Source organism: Trichechus manatus, unplaced genomic scaffold, assembly GCF_000243295.1.
Source record: "Trichechus manatus latirostris isolate Lorelei unplaced genomic scaffold, TriManLat1.0 scaffold00056, whole genome shotgun sequence".
In the NCBI taxonomy this organism is placed as follows: domain Eukaryota; kingdom Metazoa; phylum Chordata; class Mammalia; order Sirenia; family Trichechidae; genus Trichechus; species Trichechus manatus.
The window spans coordinates 10764473-10787127 of NW_004443992.1; the positions used below are offsets into that span (position 1 = coordinate 10764473).

Sequence of the window (22655 nt, forward strand, 5' to 3'; positions counted from 1 at the left end):
ATATTATGATTTCAACAAGTAATCAATACCAAAAATATTAATGAGATAGTTTACATTCTTCTTTTTTTCCATACTAAGTCTTTGAAAACCAGCATGCATTTTATCCTTATAGCACATCTCAATTCAGATGAGCCACATTTCAAGTGCTTAACAGCCACATGTGGCTAGTGGCTACAGTGAGGACAGTGCAGCTTGGAGGCATCCAGATTTGTCAACCACTCAGCAGGAGATGCATTTTTAAAGAAGGAAACAGGTTTTCAGTGAAGCATCAGTACAGAAGAGTCACTCTACTTAATAACCCCATTCTGAAGAACAGCTAAATCTTTTAATATCTTACAAAAATTTAAGAAAGCCTTTAATTCTAGAATAAAAAAAGAAAGCATGTGATTTGATGTTCCACTAGAAAATTTCTCTACCTTAGATACACTATCACCTATATAATCTTAACATGAATATTAATATTCAATGGTACCATATCATAAAGTTCCTCATTTATTTTTAAGTCTGGTTAAATTTTTATAACTGAGGCATATGAAAAGAGGTTTCATTATCAGTAGTTCTAACGAATGCATTCCTCTTCACTGATTATTTAAGTAGTCCCACGGGTATGTTTGCGTAACTTACAGGTGTCAGCTCAGCCTGTTCTTCTGTGAAGTCAATATGATGCTTGGCCTGCTTGCTGGGACATCTCAGAGAAATAGCATGCTGTGAAAATGCAGGAAGGAAGAAAATGATAGGTAAAGGAGGTGGAAAAAGGCAGCTCTCGTTATCATGCAGGAAGAAGAGAAAAAGATCACTGAAATGAATCGTTAAAATAGTAATGAAAAGTTGCATGCAATTAAACTTCATTTTTTTATGCAAAAATAAAAAAGGTAAGAACCAGATGATCCTAACCTTTGATAATTTAAGGGTAATCTCACTCTACTTCTGGACACTAGAGCACCACAGAGAATATGCTGTTGAACCTCAGCTGGGCCTCGACCACTGCTTGGCAGCTCTTATAATCTTTTCCCCTCACTCCCTAAGGCATCCTCTCAAAGCCTGTTTCAAGTAGTCTCCACTTTCTTCAAGCTTTTAACTCCAACCTTCCCCCTCTTCATATAATTTCATCTCCCTCCATTACTAAGAAAAAACTACATCCATCTATCAAGAAGATCTTCATCACTAGAATGTATCCTGTAACTATATACCCACGTTCTCATCCTTCTCTCTAGTTCTACATGAATATTAAGCTTTTTCTTCCAAAGTAAACATGGTCTAGATCCCAACCATTCCCTCTGCAATCTATCTCAGATACTCTACTAGTCCCTTAGGGAAAGTGGGGAAGGACAGAAAAACATTCAATTATTTTGGGTACCCTCCTCTTGTTAAATTATTTTCTCCTTTCCACTGCTAAATTTACTGAATTCATGCAATAGTGGACCTCCTCTACTTCTTAGCCACTCACTTACCCCTTAATCCCTTGCAATCTAGTGTCCATCTTTCTTCCCCAGCCTTTATCCTTTGAGGTATAATGCATTCCCAAAGTCATCAATGATCTTTAACTAGGAGGGTTTTCTGTCCTCGCTATCACAGTACCGTAATGCATTGAAATTGCCTGTCTGGTTGCCTGTATCTATACTTCCACATGCACTAAATTATAACCCCATAAGGACATTTGTGTATTGTATTCACAGTTTTATCCCTTACAACCCAGCTCAGTGCCTAGGCACTGAAATATTTATGGGATGTATGAATAACTGACTATTTCTTCTTGGCCTTCATGCTCAGCCAGACCATGACTGTCTTTTGCTTTTCCCTATCTGCATTTGCTCCCTAAACAGATTCCGTAGCACTGCTTTAGCTATTATGTCAACGGGAAGACTATCAAATCTAGTATGTCTAATATCCATATTCTCAGGAAATAAAGACTTAAGAATTACGGGCTACAGGGGCATCATAAATGCAACCAATTCTCAAATGGTTCAGAAAAAAAATGTGTATATATATAGATAGAGAAATGATAAAGTAAATGTGGCAAAATATTATGAATCAGTGAAACTGGGCAATGAGTTTTACAAGTTCTTTGTATTATTCTTTCAACTTTTTCTAAGTTTGACATTATTTCAAAATAAAAAGTTTTTTAAAAATCTATTTTCACTATATTCAATCTCATATAAGCTTACATTATATATTTCCAAATGCTTACCAGTTAAATAAAATTAAAAAATCTAGATCTAAAGTAGTCAACAAGAGATGACTGCCTATGTGCCATATAAAGCAGTATGATGAAACACTATATAGTGGTAAAAATTCAACATATCCTTACCAAAATGAATATATGAAGTGACGAAAACAATACAAAATAGTATATATGCAAACAAAGATTAAACTTAATTTATGTTGTTACATTAATAAAGATGAAAAGGGATATGGAATAATAGTTTATTTAATGTTAATTAGGTTTCTTTTCCGTAAGGTACTAAATATTTCCCTACCAAAAAATCTGTCATCCCAAAACTTAATCTTTACCTACTCTTCATCACTACTTTCATAAATCTAAAAGCTATACTTAAAACACCTAAGAAAAATGAATTTGATGGTCAATTTTCCCCATAAATTTTGCTCTAGACTTTCTCAGGCCCCCCCAGACACCCTTTTAGCTCAGTGGTGAAGTTACCTCCGAGGTTCACTGTTCAGCCTGGGAGTGGACAGCCCCGTAAAACCAAATGAGACTAACGAGGTACAGGAGTCCAGTGACAAGGGCCAGAAAGCAGAAGGGGACAAGCAAGCTGGTGATAGGGAACCCAAAGTTGAGTAACGATATTGTTGATGTGTTGTGAGATTGTTAACCATTGTCATAGGGCAACATTTGTAGTAACTGTTAAATGAGAAACTATTTTGTTCTGTTAGCCTTCATCTTAAGTGAGAATCACAGCACAATTGGAAGAGCGCAGTCAATGTCACTGAACTGTGCATGTAGAAATTTTTGAAATGGTGTATCTTTGGCTATGTGAATTTTCACCCAAAAAAAAAGGTTGAGAAGTTAGAGGGTTGATATGTTGTGGGGTTGTTAACCAATGTCATAAAACAACATGTGTACTTCTGTTTCATGAGAAACTATTTGCTCTGTAAGCCTTCACCTGAAGTACAATTAAAAAAAAATAAAATTAAAAAAAATAAACTTTCTCAGGCCCCAACAACTTTCACTTGTGCTATAAAGTTTTCAAATTCTTTACGAATCTCTGAAAAGTATGTTATGGATCACTACTTTCTTGAACTGAATTAGTAACATGTTAAAATAAAGTACCATTTACAAGCCAGAGTCCTCTCACTGGAGTTGGGTAACAGCAAAGATTCAATGGGGTGTGTTGAAAAGCACCGATCTGAACATAAGAGCCAAGGCATATTCAAGAAATGACCTTGTACCAAAGTTGTTGTTGTTGTTGTTATATGCTGTTGAGTTGGTTCCGACTCATAGCAACCCTACAGGACAGAGTAAAATTGCCCCCATACGGTTTCCAAGGAGCGGCTGGTGGATTCAAACCGCCAACCTTTTGGTTAGCAGCCACACTCTTAACCACTGCATCACCAGGGCTCCTCTACCAAAGTAGTGGGTACCAAATGAAACACTTACTTTTGATAGCTAACACCTTAGATTACAATAAAACTAGCTGGAAAAAAGAAATGGAGGCTTGTGATCACACATTAGTGTTCAGTAAAGCAGACTGACATTCACCTTTTACTGACACGAGTGTGCATTTTTCATTTAACATTATGTGTGAAAGATTCTCCACATAACTAAGTATAGCATGATGGTTAAGAATGCAGTTCTTAGCTCAGCCATTTACTGGCAATGTGACTCTGAGGTTATTCAACTCAATTCCGCATGTGTAAACCGGAGATAATAATAGCAATTATCTCTAAAGATAAGAAAGAAAAATTAAATAAGCAATAATAACATTAATATTATTGTAAGAGCGGGAAACCACCAGAACCCTTATCTGGATTTTTTTTTTTTTTTTTTTTTTGAGCCTCAACTCATTTAGTTTAGAGATACTAACTTTTAACTTAAAATTTTCAAGAATATACTAAAACACCACAAGATGGGGATGTTACTGCATAAAGCTCTGCCTTTTTTCTCCTGTCCTAGTAGTTCTGTCTCTAGGCCTGGATCCGAGAGCAATGGCTTGTCTACCCTTGTCTTGCTTCTCCTTTGATTCTGAAGGAGCAGCATGGTATTATGATATGAGCTCTGCAACCATACTGCCAGGTTCAAGTTATTAATAAGCATTAAATATTAAGTTATTAACTGACTCTCTGCCTCAGTTCCTTTTATTGTAAAACAGGGATAATAGTACCTATTCCAAGGAGCCCCAGTGGCACAGTAGTTAACTGCTCAGCTGCTAACCGAAAGGTCTGCGGTTTGAACCTACCAGCCACTCCACAAGAGAAAAGACCTGGTGATCTGCTTCCATAAAGAAACCCTATGGGGCAGTTTTACTCTATTACATGGGGTCACTATGAGCTGGAATCAACTCCACAGCACCCAACAACAGTACCTATTCCACAAGATACAATGCAAATTCAGAGGGTGAAGAACTGTAAAGAATGATGCTTAACACAGAATAACCACTCAGCATAGTCTCTCCCATTATTTTCTATTTTCCCCTCTTCTCTTTATTCTTCTTTTATATAGCCAGCAAATGTCTGAATGCCCTTAAAACTATTTTTTAATTTTATTATCCATATTAATTTTACAAAATTTTACAAAACAGATAAGCATTATATTTCTATTCTTATTCAAAAAAACGTCTTTTACCAGCCGCCCCCCCCACCGCCACAAGCCCAAAACAAAATAGAAAAACAAAAGAGACCTAAAACCAAATAAAGATGCAAAGAAGAAAAATCTCCCGTTTCTAAGAAATACACACAAGAATCAGAGCACATATGCCAGTGCTGCTGGAGGAGTGTGTTTAAAAAATATTAATAAGAACTAGACTTTTCCCTTGGCTTTCAGCAAATCTTCACCCTCTTCTTTCATCTACTTATTCCTTCTGCTTTTAACACCACCATCACCAGGCCAGAGAAATCTGGAATTAAACACCAAGTTGGCACATGTGAATAAATTTCAGTGAAAGGCAGCAACCCAGTCATTAGAATTTTAAGAGAAATGTTAAAAATAAACAAAACAAAACAAAAAAACCCAAACTGACTGCCGAGTTGATTCTGACTCAATAGCGACCACGTAGGGTTTCCAAGGCTGTAAATCCCTACAGAAACAGACTGCCACATCTTTCTCCCACAGAGCCACTGGTGGTTTCGAACCACCGACCTTTTGGTTAGCAGTCAAGCGCTTTAACGAATGTGCCACTAGGGCTCAGTAGCTTGTAGCAGCAATAAATGAGAAATCAATTAATAATAACCCCAATATTTCAGATACATAGGCTTCTTAAAGTTACTAGAAAGCCCTGTGTGCCTACCCAGTTAATACTTCAAAGCAGTAAAAGGTTATGCTTGTTAATAATTTGGGGCTTAAATGCCAGCAGGGTTTTTCCCCTGATGCTACAATAAACACAATTGCTGTTTCCTTCCCAATGCCTCAAAATTTCCACACACATTAACGTTTGAAATAGTTTTAGAAAGTAAAGGAAGTGGGGGAATTGCATTGAAGCCATGGTATGTTTGTGTTGCATATCACAAGCTAGAAAAGTGTATCCATTAAAAGTTTGGGCAAAAATTCGTTAAATATGAGGAATACAATGATAAATTTCATAAATTTTGGTAGCTCAGATACTACGCAATATTTTTCCCATTATAATATTATAATACAATCATATTTTCTTAAGGTTCAGCAAAACTTTTTGAATCTGCCATAAACTATACAAATAGCTTTAAAAAGTAATTTCATTTTTATAAAAGTACATTTTTGTGTAACATTCCAAATTTACAGTAATCATTAGTTTAAAGTACCAACTGAAAATACACATAAAGATACATTTTAGCATTAATCTTTTATCAGTAAACCCTACTTAATATTTATAACATGCAATGACCATTTAAATTTGCAAACTGCTGCCTTACTGAAAAGTGCTGCTTTTATCAGTTAATGTGAATGAAAGCACCGCAATGATGCCAGTCAATCAGTTGCTACACATATTTCACATTGGTCAAAAAACAGCTTTTTTTTTAAGAATTTATTTCAACGACAATGAATTCTAATTCTAAAAACTCTATCAAATGATCATTACTGCTGATGGGCTTCATAAGATTATTAACTGAAATTATTCTATACACCCATGGACAATATTTTTATACTAAAATATCTTTGTTGTTGTGTGCCATTGAGTCAACTGCGACTCATAGTGACCCTATAGGACAGAGCAAAAAGGCCCCATGGGGTTTCCTAGGCTGTAATCTTTACGGGAGCGGATTGCCAGGTCTTCTCTCCTGAGTCGTCGGTACTGGGTTCGAACTATCGATCTTTTCATTAGCAGCTGAATGCTTAACCACTGCACCAGCAGCACTCCTTACTATCTTTAACATTCAACAAATAATTTTTAGCAATCGATTACACTTTATTTTTAAGATTCTGATAAAAAAAAATCAGAAAGCTAAGGTGGTTTTGGAATTCATATATAGACTTTTCACTTATTTGACCTACTTTCAGTCTTGGCTTCTATGGAATAATGTACCTACCAAAGGGATAGTATGAAGCTTAAACAAGATAACATACGTGAAGTGCCTGGAAGCACAGTATTCCGAAAAAAGCCAAGAAAGAGAAAGGCAAGGAAAACACAAACTCTTCCTAATGTGAGTACTGTGAAGTCTATCCCTGTTGGCTGTCAGAGAGCAAGCAGGCAGAAAGATGAGCCACAATATTACTTTTAGATTGGCAGTTCGACTACCCATGTTCCCAAGGTGAAACAGGACCAATCTCAATTTGGTTTTTCTAACTAGTACTTGCATCACTAAACATCAGCTGAAAGTAACTATTCTATCCTGGGTTTCTTTTAAAACAGTTATAATTATTGCCTACAGAGAAACTAGTTGTTGAAAGTAAAGTTTCAAAATCAAAGAGTTCCACATGTTATATCACTTGTATCACTCCATCCACCATCTTGAAATAAAACAAATGCTGACAAATTCAGAGTGCAGATTTCTAGATAAACACAGCGGATTAAATCAAATATCTGAGTGTTTCTTATGTGCTAGGTTCTAAGGATATATCAACAATCAAAGAAATAAAAAAATCTCTCTCCTCAGAGAGCTAATATTCTAGTGAGAAACAGGCCGTGAACAAAATAAAAAAGTAAAATTTATAGTATGCTTAATAGTGATGGTGCTAAGGAGATAAATAAAACAGAAAAGGGAGGTAAAAAGTCATCACAGGACAGAGAAGGGTTCTCAAAGGTCTCAGTGAGAAAGTGGTATTTTGAACAAATCCCTGAAGGTGGTAGGGAACATATCGTGCAGATAACTGGGGGAGGGCACCAGGCAGGTAAACAAGTGCAAAGGCTCTGAGCAGGCTCTGACTGCTGTCAAAGAACAAAAAAGAGGCAGTGTGGCTGTCAGAGAAAGGGAGGGAGGGAGAGAAGGAAAATAAGGTCAGAGGTAATACGAAAGCAGATCAAGCAAGGCCTTACAGGCCACTGTAGGGATTCTGGATTTACTATGAGTAGGACAGAGTCCTGGTGGTGCAGTAGTTAAGAGCTCAGCTGCTAACCAAAAGGTTGGCAGTTTGAATCCACCAGCCACTCCATGGAAACCCTATGAGGCAGTTCTACTCTGTCCTACAGGGTCACTGAGTTAGAATCGACTCAACAGCAATGGGTTTGGTTTGGGTTTATGAATAGGATACAAAGCCTTTGGGCTTGAACAGAAGAATGGCATGATTTGACCTACTTTTAAACAGGACTAATTGGGCTGCAGTTGTGGACAATAAACTGTAAAGAGGAAGGTGTTCACAGAAAGACTAGTTGGGAGACCATTACAAAAACCTATATCCAAATGATGTTGGCTTGCTAGCAGTAAAGGTAGTGAGAAGTGATGAAATTCTGAATATACTCTGAAGATAAAGTCAACAGAATTTTCTATAGGACTGGATGAAGAGTGGAAAGAAAAAGAAGTAGATAAAGACTTCAAGGGTTTTGCTTGATGAACTGGAAGGATGAAGTAGCCAATAACTGAGATAGAGAAGACTGTGGGAGAAGTTAAGTTTGGGAAAAAAGATCAGGGGTTCAGTTTTGGATCAGTTAAATTTGAGTCACTTATTAAACATCCAAATATGCATGCGAAAGCTGGATGATGAATAAGGAAGACTGAAGAACTGATGCCTTTGAATTGTGGTGCTAGCGAAGAATACTGAATATACCTTGGACTGCCAGGAGAACGAATAAATCCGTCTTGGAAGAAGTACAACCAGAATGTTCCTTAGAAGCAAGCATGGCAAGACTATGTCTCACATACTTTGGACATGTTATCAGGAGGGACCAGTCCCTGTGGAAGGACATCATGCTTGGTAAAGTAGAGGGTCAGCGAAAAACAGGAAGACACTCAATGAGATGGACTGACACAGTGGCTGCAACAATGAGCTCAAGCATAACAGCTATTGTGAGGATGGCACAGGACCGGGCAGTGTTTCGTTTTGTTGTACGTGGGGTTGCTATGAGTCGGAACTGACTCGATGGTACCTAACAACAAGAAAATAAAGATACTGATTAGGCAGGTGGATACATGAGCCTCAAGTTCAGGGCAGAGATGTTGGCTAAACATACCTGTATTTCCTTGAGTCTAAGATGATTTGATGTTGGCACTTCTTGGTCTTTATCAGAAACTGTCAACAGAAAGCTTCACACAACATAACTGCCCCCTTGCTAACAGCGACTGACAGATACCACTTGATTTTAGAGCAGTGTTTCTCAACTATGGAACTACTGACATTTTGAGCCAGACAATTCTTTGCTATGGAGGGCTGTCCTGTGCACTGAAAGATGTTTAGCAGCACCCCTGGCCTCTACCCACTACATGCCAGTAGTACCACTCCGTCAGTGACAACCAAAAAATGTCTTCAGACACTGTCGAATGCCCCCAGGCAATATAACCCCCAGTTGAAAACTATTATTTTAGAGCGATTATAATGTGTGTGTATGGGGGTCTGTCTTAAATGAAATAGGATATTAAAATATGGGAGTTGTCAGTACATTTGTAATTTAAGGCTCTAAATGAGATCACAGAAAGAAGGGGGTATAGGTAGAGAGGTAGTTTAAGGACTGTGCCTCAGGGCACTGCAAGATCAAGAAGTTGTAGACATGAGAAGATATCCACAAAGGAACCAGTGAGGTAGGTAGCTCCACTCCCTCCTCAAATCCTACTAAAACAAAAATACAGGGCTGTTTTTTAAAAAGACAAACTCACAAGAAGACAATGACAAAATTTTGTAAGATGGAAAGCATATGGCTAAGTGATAACCAACTTCGGAGCTCCAAAAAAAAGAGCCGAGTGCTAACCCAGCATTGGAGGAAAGCAGAGAAGCAACCCAATCTTAAAACCTCAGAAGTCTCCAAAAGCAGCAGCAGAAGTGAAGGTGGGACTGGTTAAATATATTTAAGAAAGCCGTTAACCCCAGATTCCCTCTTTTACTCACCCACCAGCAGTGGTCTCATGTTCAGATTGATATTCACATCCACAGGACTCAAGAGACCACAGGGTGGCACCAGGTTTACTTAGTTGTGTAGAAAGACAAAGACCACATGCCAGCATCAGACATGCCAACCTTCAGAGGGAGTCCATACAGTCCTCCAGGAGCCTCTTTTGATCTCAAAAGATAGCTCATTTTAAGGGAAAGAGACCAATTGAGTGAAATCAGCCTGGCTCAGGGAAGCTTCCTGCTCCACAGGAACCAGCAGGACCTTGTAACAGCCAATCAGCATAGTTTCCAGGGCACCTAAAGTGGCATGTTCATGCTCACTTACAAGAGTTACATGCACACCAAGAAGTCAAGGTCCATGTCTTTTCTTCCTGGTCCATACGTACTTACCAATCATAGGACAACATTACCTGGTTGTTGTTAGGTGCCGCTGAGTCAGCTCCAATTCATAGCAACCCCATATTGCCCAATCCTGCGCCATTCTCACCTTACCTGGTAACATTATTTATCATAATCCAGTATGTTTTAAGAACTCGGAGAAGGAATACCCAAGTTCATTTTCCATGAAAAGAGGGCTCAGATCTGCTGTTAGCTCTACCCAGATCAGTGAGATTCTCAAATGGGGGTGATTTTGTCCCACAGGGCCCATGCAGCAATGTCTGGGGGCTTTGGTTGTCACAATTCAGGGGAGGAAGGCATCTAGTTAGTAGAAGCCAGAGAGGCTGCTAAACATTCTACAGTGCACAGAATAGCTACCCACAACAAAGAATTATGGGGCCCAAAACGTCAATAGTGCTAATGGTTGAGAAACTCTGACCTAGGAAGAGTAAATGAAAGTTTGCGTATTGAACACTGAGGACCCTTCTTTCCCAAACGGGCTGCTAAAACACTAGCAGCCAGGCAATATGCCCCTCCAGGCAGGGTATTGCAAGAATTTTCTCTGGAGAAGCTCATCAGCCTGAGAGAAAAGATCTATGATCCTAAAATAAAGACTACAAAAGACAGAAAAGATTTTTTCAAGAAGATGAAATAGAACACTTAATCGGTTTGACTCAATCAAGATTTAATCAACTGGGGGAAAGTTTAAAGTTGAAATATTGATAAATATATAGAAAACTGAGTTTTTTTTTTAATCTACAAGATAATAATTAACTCTAAGAAAAAGTAAAATGATATCCAATAATGGAAATGTAAGAAAAGTATACAGAGTTTAGTTGTAAACTGTATGCACACAGTCATTATAATATAAACAAAAATATACCAGAAGGGTGGGTAAACAGGAGAGAGGTAGGGGAAATTGTCTAAAGAGAGCTAGATCTTCAGCTTTCAGAATAAGAAGTCAGTAGATACAACTGAAAAATAAAAAAATGGAGATATAAGCATGCATTTAATGGCATGGAGGTAAATACTGTGTGTGTGTGCGCGCGCGCGTGCGTGTGTGTGTGTAGAGAGCATTTTTTGTAACAAGTCTCGTAGAACTCTTTAAAGTATCAGTTTTAAAACTAATTAAAATATTTTAAAATTTGTGTTTGATTTTAAGGACAATTTGATACATGGATTTGGAATCTAGTAAGCTTGCTCCAGCTTTTTTTTATTGGAATCAGAACAGATTACATCCAGAGAAAAATGTATTAAACCAAGTTCCAGGTTTGTTAGACCACTTTCTACCCTCTTCTGAACAAGGCAAGAGAAGAACAGACTGGGTAGACAAGACTTTAACCCCCTTCCCTGCTTTATTTCTGGTATGCTCACCAAACGTTACAGGCAGTGGAACTCCGACCCTACAGTCTTATATTACAACATTGAATACTGGTATCCTTGCCCATGAATACCAATATTTGAAGTGTATTTGCTGGAAGAAGGGGGACTTTTGGGGGGCAACTTGCTTCCAGGGGGAGCTGCCATCTTCTCTCCTAGGGGGTCTCCCTGCGTCCTGATTGAATACTGAGCCCTTGACAACAGGTGGGCACCTTCTGAAAGAAGGTCTTTTTACTTTATATGCTCTTATATTGTTTGAACTTCCTTGAGTATATTTTACAGATGGAAAGATATATACACACATATATTAAAAGATCCTTAACGATTAGTTTATAACCTGTCCTCATGCTCTTGATCCAACTAAAAAGTAACCTGATTGGAAAGAAGAAATATCAATATACAAAACACAGAATGATGAAAAAAGCACATCCCTGATAAAAATACAGCTCACATTCCAATAGGTAAATCTAAGTCATAAAATAGCACATACTAATAAGTCAATGCTAAACATAATCCTGAAGTGTCATAAGGTTTTCAAGTTCTTTACAGAATATATACCACTTCAATAAGTTTCATTTTAAATACAAAATGAAAGTTTATTCTTTAGATTGATGTAATTTGCTAACTCTCTTTACAAACAATAAAATTCAAGTTTATTCTCTAAACCACCATGATTTATAATTTGTTTTGTGCTCCATAAACTCATAAAACCCGTTGCCGCAGAGGCGATTCGAACACAGTCACCTTACAGGACAGGGTAGGACTGGCCCATAGGGTTTCCAAGGAGGAGCTGGTGGACTCAAACTCGGACCTTGTGGTTAGCAGCTGAGCTCTTAACCACTGCATCACCAGGGTTCCTTGTGTTCCACGGTACCTGGAGAAAAGCTAGGCACAGGGCTAGGTACCAAGAGTTACTGACAGAATTTTAATCTAAAGAACTCAATCAATGGGGAAAAAATTGATTATGTCAAATAATAGGTATAAATTTTAAATTTCTTGCAGTCCCTTAAACAATGTTTTGCAATATTTTCCTTTAGTGTTGATTATTCATAAATATTCTTTTACCCTGTATTAGAGAACACTGTAAACACAAGCTGATTAGAAAAACTGGCTTTCTTTTGCCCCCACTGATTTTCTTCTTTCTTGCTCCTACTTTATGACTGAATTGCCATCTCCTTGAGGAAAACAAATCAATAAATTATTCACCTTCACCAAACTCAGCTTTTGCTAAATTTACTGCATCACAAATCCATTCCCTACCCTCACCCCACTACACTCAGAAAAACTTCACCTTTTTAAAATCTGTTCACGTATTGTATCATATTCTCCGAACCACTCCATGAGGAAGGTAGACCAAGTACTATTAGCTCCATTTTACTTAGGAGAAGTCGATGTTCAGAGAGGTAGCATGACTCGTTTAAGGTCCCACAGACAGTGAATGGCCTTGACCTTTTCCCTGCTTTATTCCTGGTTTGCTCACCAAACCTTACAGGCAACTAAACTCCTACCTACAGTCTTATATTACACCGCTGAATACTGGTATCCTTGCCCATGAATGCCATTAGATACCATTTAAAGTGTGTTTGCTGGCAGAGGGAGGACTTGGAACTAAGTTTTCTGATTTCAAGGCCTGTTGCTCTTTCTAACTACACCATACTGACTGTTTGATAATACAATGGAATAAACCCAGATTATTACAACCTACTGGAAACTAGAATTTTGGAGGGCTACAATGTGGAAATAAGTGTTTTTTTCTTAAGTTGTTATTCTAAAATAAGCATACATTAAAAAGCAATTATCAGCTTAATAACTATGGTGACTTTGCAAAATGTCATCAATTATAAAACACATGTAAAATTTTTTAATCGTGTGAGATGACTGTAATTAATTCAAAGACTTCCAAGGACTCATAAGAATAAAAAAGAAGAAACTAAATGTCAACCATTCTTTGTGACACTGCCATATCTGGCAATATATTCTTTCTGTAGTGTAATTTTAAAACTTAGCTCAGGAGTATCTTTCACAAATTTTAAGTGTAGAATAAGAAAGTAATGAGAACTACATTCTTTTAAGATCACTTCTCCCGTACAAAGCATCATAAATACTAAAATAGTTGGAAAAAAGTTCCATCTATTTACCTCAGTAATCGGTTGCCCCTGTTGTGTCAAATCCAGTTCTTGAGGGCGTGTTACTTTATCAGTATCCAAAGAGTCCATGCTAGAGGCTGCGGAAGTGATGCTGGAACGGGAGGAGTTGCTAATAGAGCGTACTTCAGCATCACTCACTGTGCCTGCTGATGCTGTTCTTCTGTGCTGACTAGTTACTAAGGATTTACTATCTTCTAGTACTGATTGCTGAGCAGCCTCATCCATGCTCAAGGAGGCCTGCTCTAACTGTGCAGTGATGTCATCCAGAGAGTAGTTGGCATGTGAAGGTTTAGTAATCCTATTAGAAGAAGAAGATGATCCTTTCAAGGTGCCATGTTTTGATGTATGTCGACTAGCAGGTAATTTCTGAGTAGCTTTTGTTTCTGTGATTTGACGTTTACTATTTCCTGAACCAATACTGCTGAGCTCCTGCTCTATAGAGCAAAGATCAGCCATCAGAGCATCCAGATCCACAGTCTCTCCTTGATTCAGAGCTTCTGCAATGGAAACACATACAATGTTTCTAAAACACACTGAATCAGAATTTATAATTATAAATCAGTTTATAAATGCAAGGGAAGAAGCAAAAGATTTCATCCCGTTGGGTATAAGGCCAACCAAATAAAGTATTTGTAACAGCTTTTTTGTTTGTTTTAAATTCCAAGAGAAATTTTTAGAAGGAAATAGTTCATCTTTTTAAGATCTGTAGTAATCAGAGAAGAATAAAACCATGATTTGAAAGACAAAACTAATGCAAAAATCTTATACTGTTCCCTGGTTTTAACCACATTCCCCACGCAATTTTTGACCAGAATCTCTAATAAGTGATGAGTATAATCAGTGCCATGGTAGAGAAGTTAGCACTGAAAAAAGTGAAGGCATGAAAAGAGAGAAGTGTAAGGCCAAGAAAAATCAGATTGGAATGTCAACTCCAAATACTATAAAGTTGACTAGGTAGAGTACATGAAATAAAGGTCATAAGGGCTGATTTTAAAACTACTGACAAGTAATTTCACTGGACTTTAAACCCAATGAAAAAACAACAATGCAATTATGTTTGTTTGGTGTTCCACCTGAATATGTACTTTGTTAATTATTATAAATCAAGTAGAAAAATATTTCAGTTCTGTTCATTTTTCTGTAATAATCTGAGTTATGAATATAATGAATGTATAAATCAAGAAATGTAAGAATTCAGTAAAAAACATGCATATAGTTTTTATCTTGAGCTATTGGGAATTCTGGCTGCACTGCTTCTACATTATACAACTTAGCATACTATTTTAAATTTTATTTCCAATTACATCTTACCATTCAAGTTGTATATGGAGAAGCGATAAGAAAAATTGGCCATGTTTGTTTCCTGGCGAAGAGGAGATCTTTTTACTGGTTCCATGGGCTTGTCAGAATCCAAACTCTTTAAAAAAAGAATGTTTAGTAATGATATATTAAATTCAGGCTTCAATTACATAAATAGATGAGTAAAATTTGTTTTATGATTAAGTGAACTGCCACATAATAGTTAACAACACCAATGCACTTCTAAGTAATAGCATTAAGGAAAAGTATAATTGGTTTTCACATTAGAATTTTGATTATAGTTATTTCAATTTTTAGAAATACATTTAAGCACATACACATTTGAGGCTGTTATAGTTCAGAGTAAACATCTTTCGAAATACATAATGCTGACTTCATTTACATATATTCACTAAAAATAAGCTAGGTATATGAATATGGTAGGATAAGATACAGAAAAGAACCCTGCAGAGAGTTCTGTTACCTCTTTCTTCAAAGGGATTTGTTTTTGGTCCAGTATAGCCTCATTCTTGGCATGAAGTACCCTGAAGATAAGGGACAGTTCTGGGCTCAAAATTAGTGAAACCCAAGAACTTAACAGAGAGCAGCTACAGCTTCAAACAATGATGGAATATCCTTGTTCTTTTTAAGCCCTATCAAGATACAGGCAAACTGTAACCCAGCTAAACTGCCAACCCTGTCTGTAACAAGGCTACAATTATACTGCACTTCGGGGAAAGGGTGACTTGTAAGTTATCTCACTGTCTTTTTAATGACACCTTTTCTCCCTAACCTTTCTGTAATAAGGAAAATAAGCTGTTTACAACCGAGAAATTCAGGGAAGGCGTCAGTAGCTATTTAATATTTATTCATTTAAATACATTTGCAAGATAGGATTGATCTTTTAAACTGTAATTTCTATTTATAATTAAATATATATAAATTTAAATAATATAAATACATAAATATTTCATATATTATATAAACTTGAAATCTATTTAATACTATAAACATAAAGTATTAAATACTCTATGTAAACATATAGTATTAAATAGATTTTAAATTTTTTAAAAATGCTGGATATTCTATTTGCAGAATCATGAAATTAAATGAGAATGCTATCTTCTTTATTCATTTGCATTAAGACAGTATTAAAATGAATCCATACAGACAGTGTCCATTCTATTTTTAAAGACAGCAAATGAAGGAGATCCACAACCTCTTCAGTGTCTTATTTCAAAATTTCACAGAACAACCAGGAAAGTCTCCTTTAATCTCAAACCTAATCCTCCTGCTGCAACTTAGGCCCTAACCCTACTCTCAGGAGAAACAGAGAATAACAGGTAGCTAATGTTTTTTGTAAAACAACTTGAATATATTTGAGGATATATTAAAAGCCAATCTATTTATGAGTTCAAATAAACAAACATTTATTATAATTTTCTGCTGTGTACATGATGATGGGCAATAAAGGAGACAGTGAAAGATACTCCTTGTTGACAAAAAACTGGTAATGTAGTAGGGCGGTTTTAACTTTTTTGGTATCACTGTGAATTTGACAAAAGCTATGAACCCTCTCCCAGAAAAATGTACAAACACACAAATTTTTACAAACTGTTTTAGAAGATTCGCCAATCACTTAAACCTAAACTTGCTTTAATATAAAGTTTAAAATCCCATTAACAGATAGGTTGCAGAGATGACACTTTGCAAGTGAACTACAGTAATGAAATAAACAAAAAACTTGAGCTTTAACCACTTAGTAAATTTAAAAAAAAAATTTTTCAAACCATAAAAAGGCAACTTGTTAGCAGTGAGCCACACTATGTAACTGTTGTAGCTCTAAAGACAGATTTATATAACATTGAGAAAAGCCACAACATTAGTTTAGGAGCCAACTTTTTGGTGACCGATTGTTCACATTTATATGTCAGGAAACTTAAAATACAGGGTAGACTATGTTAACAGTTTTTAGTTTCTATCCAAACGTTAACACTATAATTTGAATTTAAATTTAGCTTTTTGTTTGTTTGCTTTTTGAAGTCCAGTATTCCAAGGAAGAAAAATTTTAAGGTTCCAAACCAATAGAGAGGCCGTTTACACTGGAGGAACGTGGACTTCCTACTGAATCTAAAGCACTGGACTGATATCCACCTGTCTTTTCTCTTTTGGGCCCCTCTCCCTAAGTTTAGACAATAAAACCACACATTCCAAGAAACTCCAACAAGTCAGTTGGTCGTTGCATATCTTTTTACACACACTATCATTTTCTATTTCCTCTTTCCTCTTTTTCCCCAGCATAGAACTGCATAGCCTAATAATCATCTCTATGTCAAAATCTTTTTTTTTTTTTAAATTAAGAACTAAACTGAAATGATTTGGTAGCCACAGACATAAGAAAAGACCTTTCTTATAACAGATAATGTTACTCCTTCTAATGAGAGATGAAGGAAATGATCCCTATGAAGTTCTAGTAGTACTGAAAATAACCAAAAAAAAACCCCAAACCCGTTGCCGTCAAGTTGATTCTGACTCATAGCGACCCTACAGGACAAAGTGTAACTGCCCCATAGGGTTTACAAGGAATGCCTGGTGAATTCGAACTGCTGACCTTTTGGTTAGCAGCCGTAGCTCTTAACCACGATGCCACCAGGGTTTCCTGTACTGAAAATATCCTCCCAAAATTCAATATTAACAGATTATGGTCACAATAATATCTGCCTTTCAAAATGATCTAGCAATAATTATATAAGAGTTTATAGGTTTCAATCCCAGACTGCTACAGAAATAAAGAGACAAACTGGTTCTTAAAGCTTTCACGTTTCTTTCCCATTAGTTGAAGAATCTCACACACAATTTTACGTAAAATTTCTTCCCAGAGGCATTATTTAAAGATGAATGAAACTAAGTTTTGTTCTAATGCTGTCTCTGTCATGAAGCTAAATTTATTTTAATAAACATAAGCATCTTCACATACTGAAGATAGTGTATTAGCTAGGGCAGTAATACTGTATACCCTTCTACTCTAAAAAGTGTCCTGGCTTAGAGGATAAGGTCATTCTTTTTTTTTAAAAAATCCAAGGTCCAATAAAATAAAATAAAATAAAATAAAAAGGCTTTGCCACTGTTTAAAAATACAGCCTGGAATAAAATTTTGTCAGTATTCTGAAATCATGTAAGAGAAAATACTTGCGTGAGAGGAAATTATGTTATAAAATGTATTCAAATTTACTTAGTTATGGGATTGGTTCTGCTAAAATTTAGACTTTAAAATTTTTTTAGCTAGCAAGCACAAATTTATGACAGGATGAACAGAATCTCTGTCACAAGTATTTTTTTTAAACTCCTTAAAATAACCACAGAAAAATATCTTGTGTCTAGAGTTACTCTATCCATTTACTTGTTAATGTTTTGAACATTTTTCCTTTCTGGCAGTATTTTTAAATTTAATTTATGTCTACATCCTTATATCTACACAACAAAATTTTAGCACACAGTGATGACTTCGAATCCTCAACCAGTTTTTTAAAGTACTGCTTCTAACCTGAGTAAGTTTGTCTAGCTCCCCAAGCCAGGCTCCAAACATTTTGTCCAGGTCCTGATCTTCCTTGTCACTATCTTCTTCAGCACCATGGTCAATTTCTTCATCTGACAGTTGCTCCATCTGAAATACAGACATTTGTGTAGAATGAATGGTTACAGGTCACAAACCTAGAGGGTGGCAAAAAAAAAAAAAAATTGCATGGCATATAGCCAGAGTGCCTTATTTATTACTAATATCCTTCTGTCCCTTCAGTAACTCAAACTGAATTTGCTTTTGTATAATTAAATACAAAATAATTGCTTTTGTATAACAAAAATATTATCTACATAAAACCATGTGAAAACTCTTAGAATATAAGGGGGAGTCTGGAGCTGCCACTAGAGCATTTCTTTAGGTCTAGTAAGCTCAATGATCCAGAAAGGCAAGAACACCTTTGATTTAATATTTATTGTATATCTATCTACTATGTGCCAGATACTGGAGGAACAGAGATAAAAGTGATAGCCTCTGTCCTCAAGGGATGTACAATCTAGTAGAGGACAGACAAGAAAACCAACAACGTTGAAACACTGTGTTACATGCTAAACAGAGACATGTTATGGGAGCAATGAAGAAGAGAGTAGTTTAACTCAGTTTTAGAAGGAGAGGTAAGAGGAGGTATTTCAGTAACGACCTGAAGACTGAAAAAGGAGAAGAGCGGTTTAAGCAGAGGGACCAGCATGTGCAAGGGTATAAAGGTGTGAGAAAGTAAGACATGCTGAGAATTCTAAGGGCCTTAGCATGTCTGATGCATAGAATGTGTGGTATAGACCTATGGAAAATGAGGCTGGAGGAGAGGACTTTATCCTGTAGGCCACTGTTTTTCCAGATGTGGTCTGTTGATGACCTGCATCAGTTTTAAAATGGCCTGCCCAAGATCTAAACAAAAAAAAAAAAAAAAAAAAAAAAACAAAACCAAACCTGTTGCTGTTGAGTTGGTTCCAACTCATGGCAACTCTATAGGACAGAGTAGAACTGCCCCACAGAGTTTCCAAGGAGTGGCTGGTGGATTCAAACTGTCTACCTTTTGGTTAGCAGCTGAGCTCTTAACCACTGTACCACCAGGGCTCCAGCCAAGACCTACCAAATACTAATTTCAAGAGGATGAGACATTTTTAACAAGTCTCCCCAGGTACTGCTTATGTCCACTGAAGTTCGACAATCATTGCTGTGATGCATTATAATTATTTGGAGGACTTGTTAGGTAAAGCAGTTTTTTTGCCTAACCACAATTTAGTTAAAGTTGTTGTTGTGTGCCCTCGAGTCAATTCCGACTCATAGTGATCCTATATGACAGAGTAGAACTGCCCCATAGGGTTTCCTAGGCAGAAATCTTCTATGGAAGCAGATTGTCAGGTCTTTTCTCCTGTGGTTCTGCTGGTGGGTTCCAAACCTCAACCTTTTGGGTAGCAGCTGAGTAACTAACCATTATGCCACCGGGGTTCCTAACCTAGAAAGAAACCAAACCCAACCAAACTCATTGCCATCGAGTCAATTCCGACTCATAACAACCCTACAGGACAGAGTAGAACTGCCCCACAGAGTTTCCAAGAAGCGCCTGGTGGATTCAAACTCCCGACCTTTTAAAGGTTAGCAGCCATAGCTCTTAACCACTAGGCCACCAGGGTTTCCAACATAGAAAGAGTACTCCCTAAATCTATAAAGAAATTAGGTAGCATTAGGATCTCTAGATTAACATACCCCAACTACTCCTCTTGTATTACCATAGTTCCATGCTTCTTTTCATAGTTATTCATTTAGAAATTGTAGTTCTTCACTTCCAGTTACGGTTAAGTAGATCCCTCACAAAAATGGTTTTTAAAAAATACCTCCTAATCTGATAAGTAATTCTAAAGAAAAACAGGCACTAGAGAAGGGAGGAGGAGCGCAGACTTCCAGGTTCAAGGAGTGCCCCCAACTGTGCAAGATACAACTGTTGCAAAATAAAAGCAAGAGGAAGGAAACCTGTATCAGACAAAAGAAACAATAAGAAAAAAAACTCTTGTTAAATTTAGTTAGGGCACAAAAAGAGGAAGAGGGACCATAAAAAGGAGGAGAGAGGAAGTCAGAGCACAGAAGAAAATGGAGAGAAGTAGGACACAGCATAATGTAAAATGAATGGGGCATGGGGCAGTATATTGATTCCTACAACTACATTATTTTAACCCAGGACCTTACTTCTGCTGTGAATGAAATGGTATCATTTGTAAACTGCCAAAATGGAAATAAAAAATTTAATAAATCAACAGCCTTAAAAGGTTTAAAAATGAATTTGCATGAGTTCTTTTATGGAATCAAGATACTAACCACATGTATGTGTATAGCAACACTTTCCTCAGGTTTTGTCTTTTAGTTTTGTTGGATGGTCTTTTTAAACTTTTTTTTTTTAAGGTACTGCAAAAAGTTTTACTCTTAAGTTATCAAACATATAAATTCTTTTCCTGGTGAATTTTCTACTGCTTTACATTTCTCCATCCAGAAGTTAGATAAACGTTTATGTAAATTGTTAGTTTATTTTATTCATTCTTTTACATGGTTACTACATTTTACATAGGTAGCTTAGTTTGGCATATAATGTGAGGGTAAGAATATAAATTTCTTTCTCCCCAAATTTTGAATCTTCCATCCCTCACAATGTTTCCATTATTCATATATTTATGTTCTATATATACACCAGGTTCTCTTTCTGAGGATTCTTTTCCACTGTGTGACTATTCTTAAAAATCATTTTATAGTTTCTGTTCTTATTTTATAAAGCCGATGAGTTAAAGAAAAATAAATAAAGGTTGCTTTTTGTATATGTATCACTGAAGTTTTCTCCATAGGTTACTAGTTCTCAAAGAAAAGGCCCCAAGTTCTACTTAGGGTCCAACACTTCAAAACACTTTCCTACAAACAGCATTATGCTATGTACTGTGTGAAACACAAAGATATCTTCCATGACATCAAAGAACATTAATCCTAACTGTGGAAGAGATGGTAAACATAGAAGTATCTCGATAGACAAATTCTCTAGAAATAAAGTTCCTTTTGTAGGCCGGGGCATGAAGCAAGTTTAAAAGATATCACTTCGAGGACTAACGTGCGCCTGACCCAAGCCATGGTATTTTCAATCACCTTATATGCATGTGAAAGCTGGACAATGAATAAGGAAGACTGAAGAATTGATGCCTTTGAATTACGGTGTTGGCGAATAATACTGAATATATCATGGACTGCCAGAAGAACAAACAAATCTGTCTTGGAAGAAGTACAGCCAGAATGCTCCTTAGAATCAAGGATGGCAAGACTTTGTCTCACATACTTTGGACGTGTTCTCAGGAGGGACCAGTCCCTGGAGAAGGACATCATGCTTCGTAAGGTAGAGGGTCAGCAAAAGAGAGGAAGATCCTCAACAAGATGGACTGACACAGTTGCTGCAACAATGGCCTCAAACACAGCAGTGATTGTGAGGATGGTGCAGGACCAGGCAGTGTTTCGTTCTGTTGTACACAGGGTCACTATGAATTTGAACTGACTCAATGGCACCTAACAACAACAACAACATAGCCTCCTCAGGAGTTCTTGTGTGGCGTAAAAGGTTAAGAGCTCAACTACTAGCTGAAAGGCTGGCAGTTCTAACCCACCCAGAGGTACCTGGGAAGACAGGCCTGGTGATCTGCTTCCAAAAGGTCACAGCCTTGAAAATCCCATGGGGCAGTTCTACTTTGCACACATGGGGTTACCATGAATCGACTCGACTGTAGCTAACAACAACTGCGGTTATGTAAGAGAATGTCTTTGTTCTTAGGAAATACACACTAAACAATTTATAAGGGACAAAATGTCTGCAACTTATCGTCAAATGGCTCAGAAAAAAAAGTGTGTGTGTGTGTGGGTGTACAGGGCGGAAGAATGAAAACTGAGCAAAGTATAAATCATAGGTGAATCTGAGTAAAGGATATATGGGAGTTCTTTGTACTCGTAACTGTTCTGTAAGTCTGAAATTACTATATATCAAAATAAGTTGAGGAAGAAAGAAAAGGAGGGAGGGGAAAGAGATAAAGAAAAGAAAAAACAGCCTCTGCCTTCAGGGAGCTTCTAGTTTAGAATAACAGAGCCTGTCAACAAATAGATCATTTAAAACCCAGAAATAAAACTACGGGAAAAAAAAAGTTACCTTACTTAGGCTTCAAATAGAGTCTTGAAACATTTTTTTACCAAATATAATATGCTTTTTAATCTAAGGACATTGAAGAAC

At 36.8% G+C, this 22655-nt stretch overlaps 1 protein-coding gene across 1 annotated transcript in view; it reads right to left on the reverse strand.

Moving 5' to 3' along the window:
- The window catches only part of RAPH1 (Ras association (RalGDS/AF-6) and pleckstrin homology domains 1), a 53260-nt gene extending 34764 nt beyond the window's left edge, over positions 1 to 18496 (reverse strand). The window contains 3 exon segments of the mRNA XM_023733011.1: positions 13525 to 14030; positions 14845 to 14950; positions 18377 to 18496. Of these exon segments, the coding sequence (XP_023588779.1) occupies positions 13525 to 14030; positions 14845 to 14950; positions 18377 to 18496 (732 nt within the window).
- Positions 18497 to 22655: the final 4159 nt, after the last annotated feature.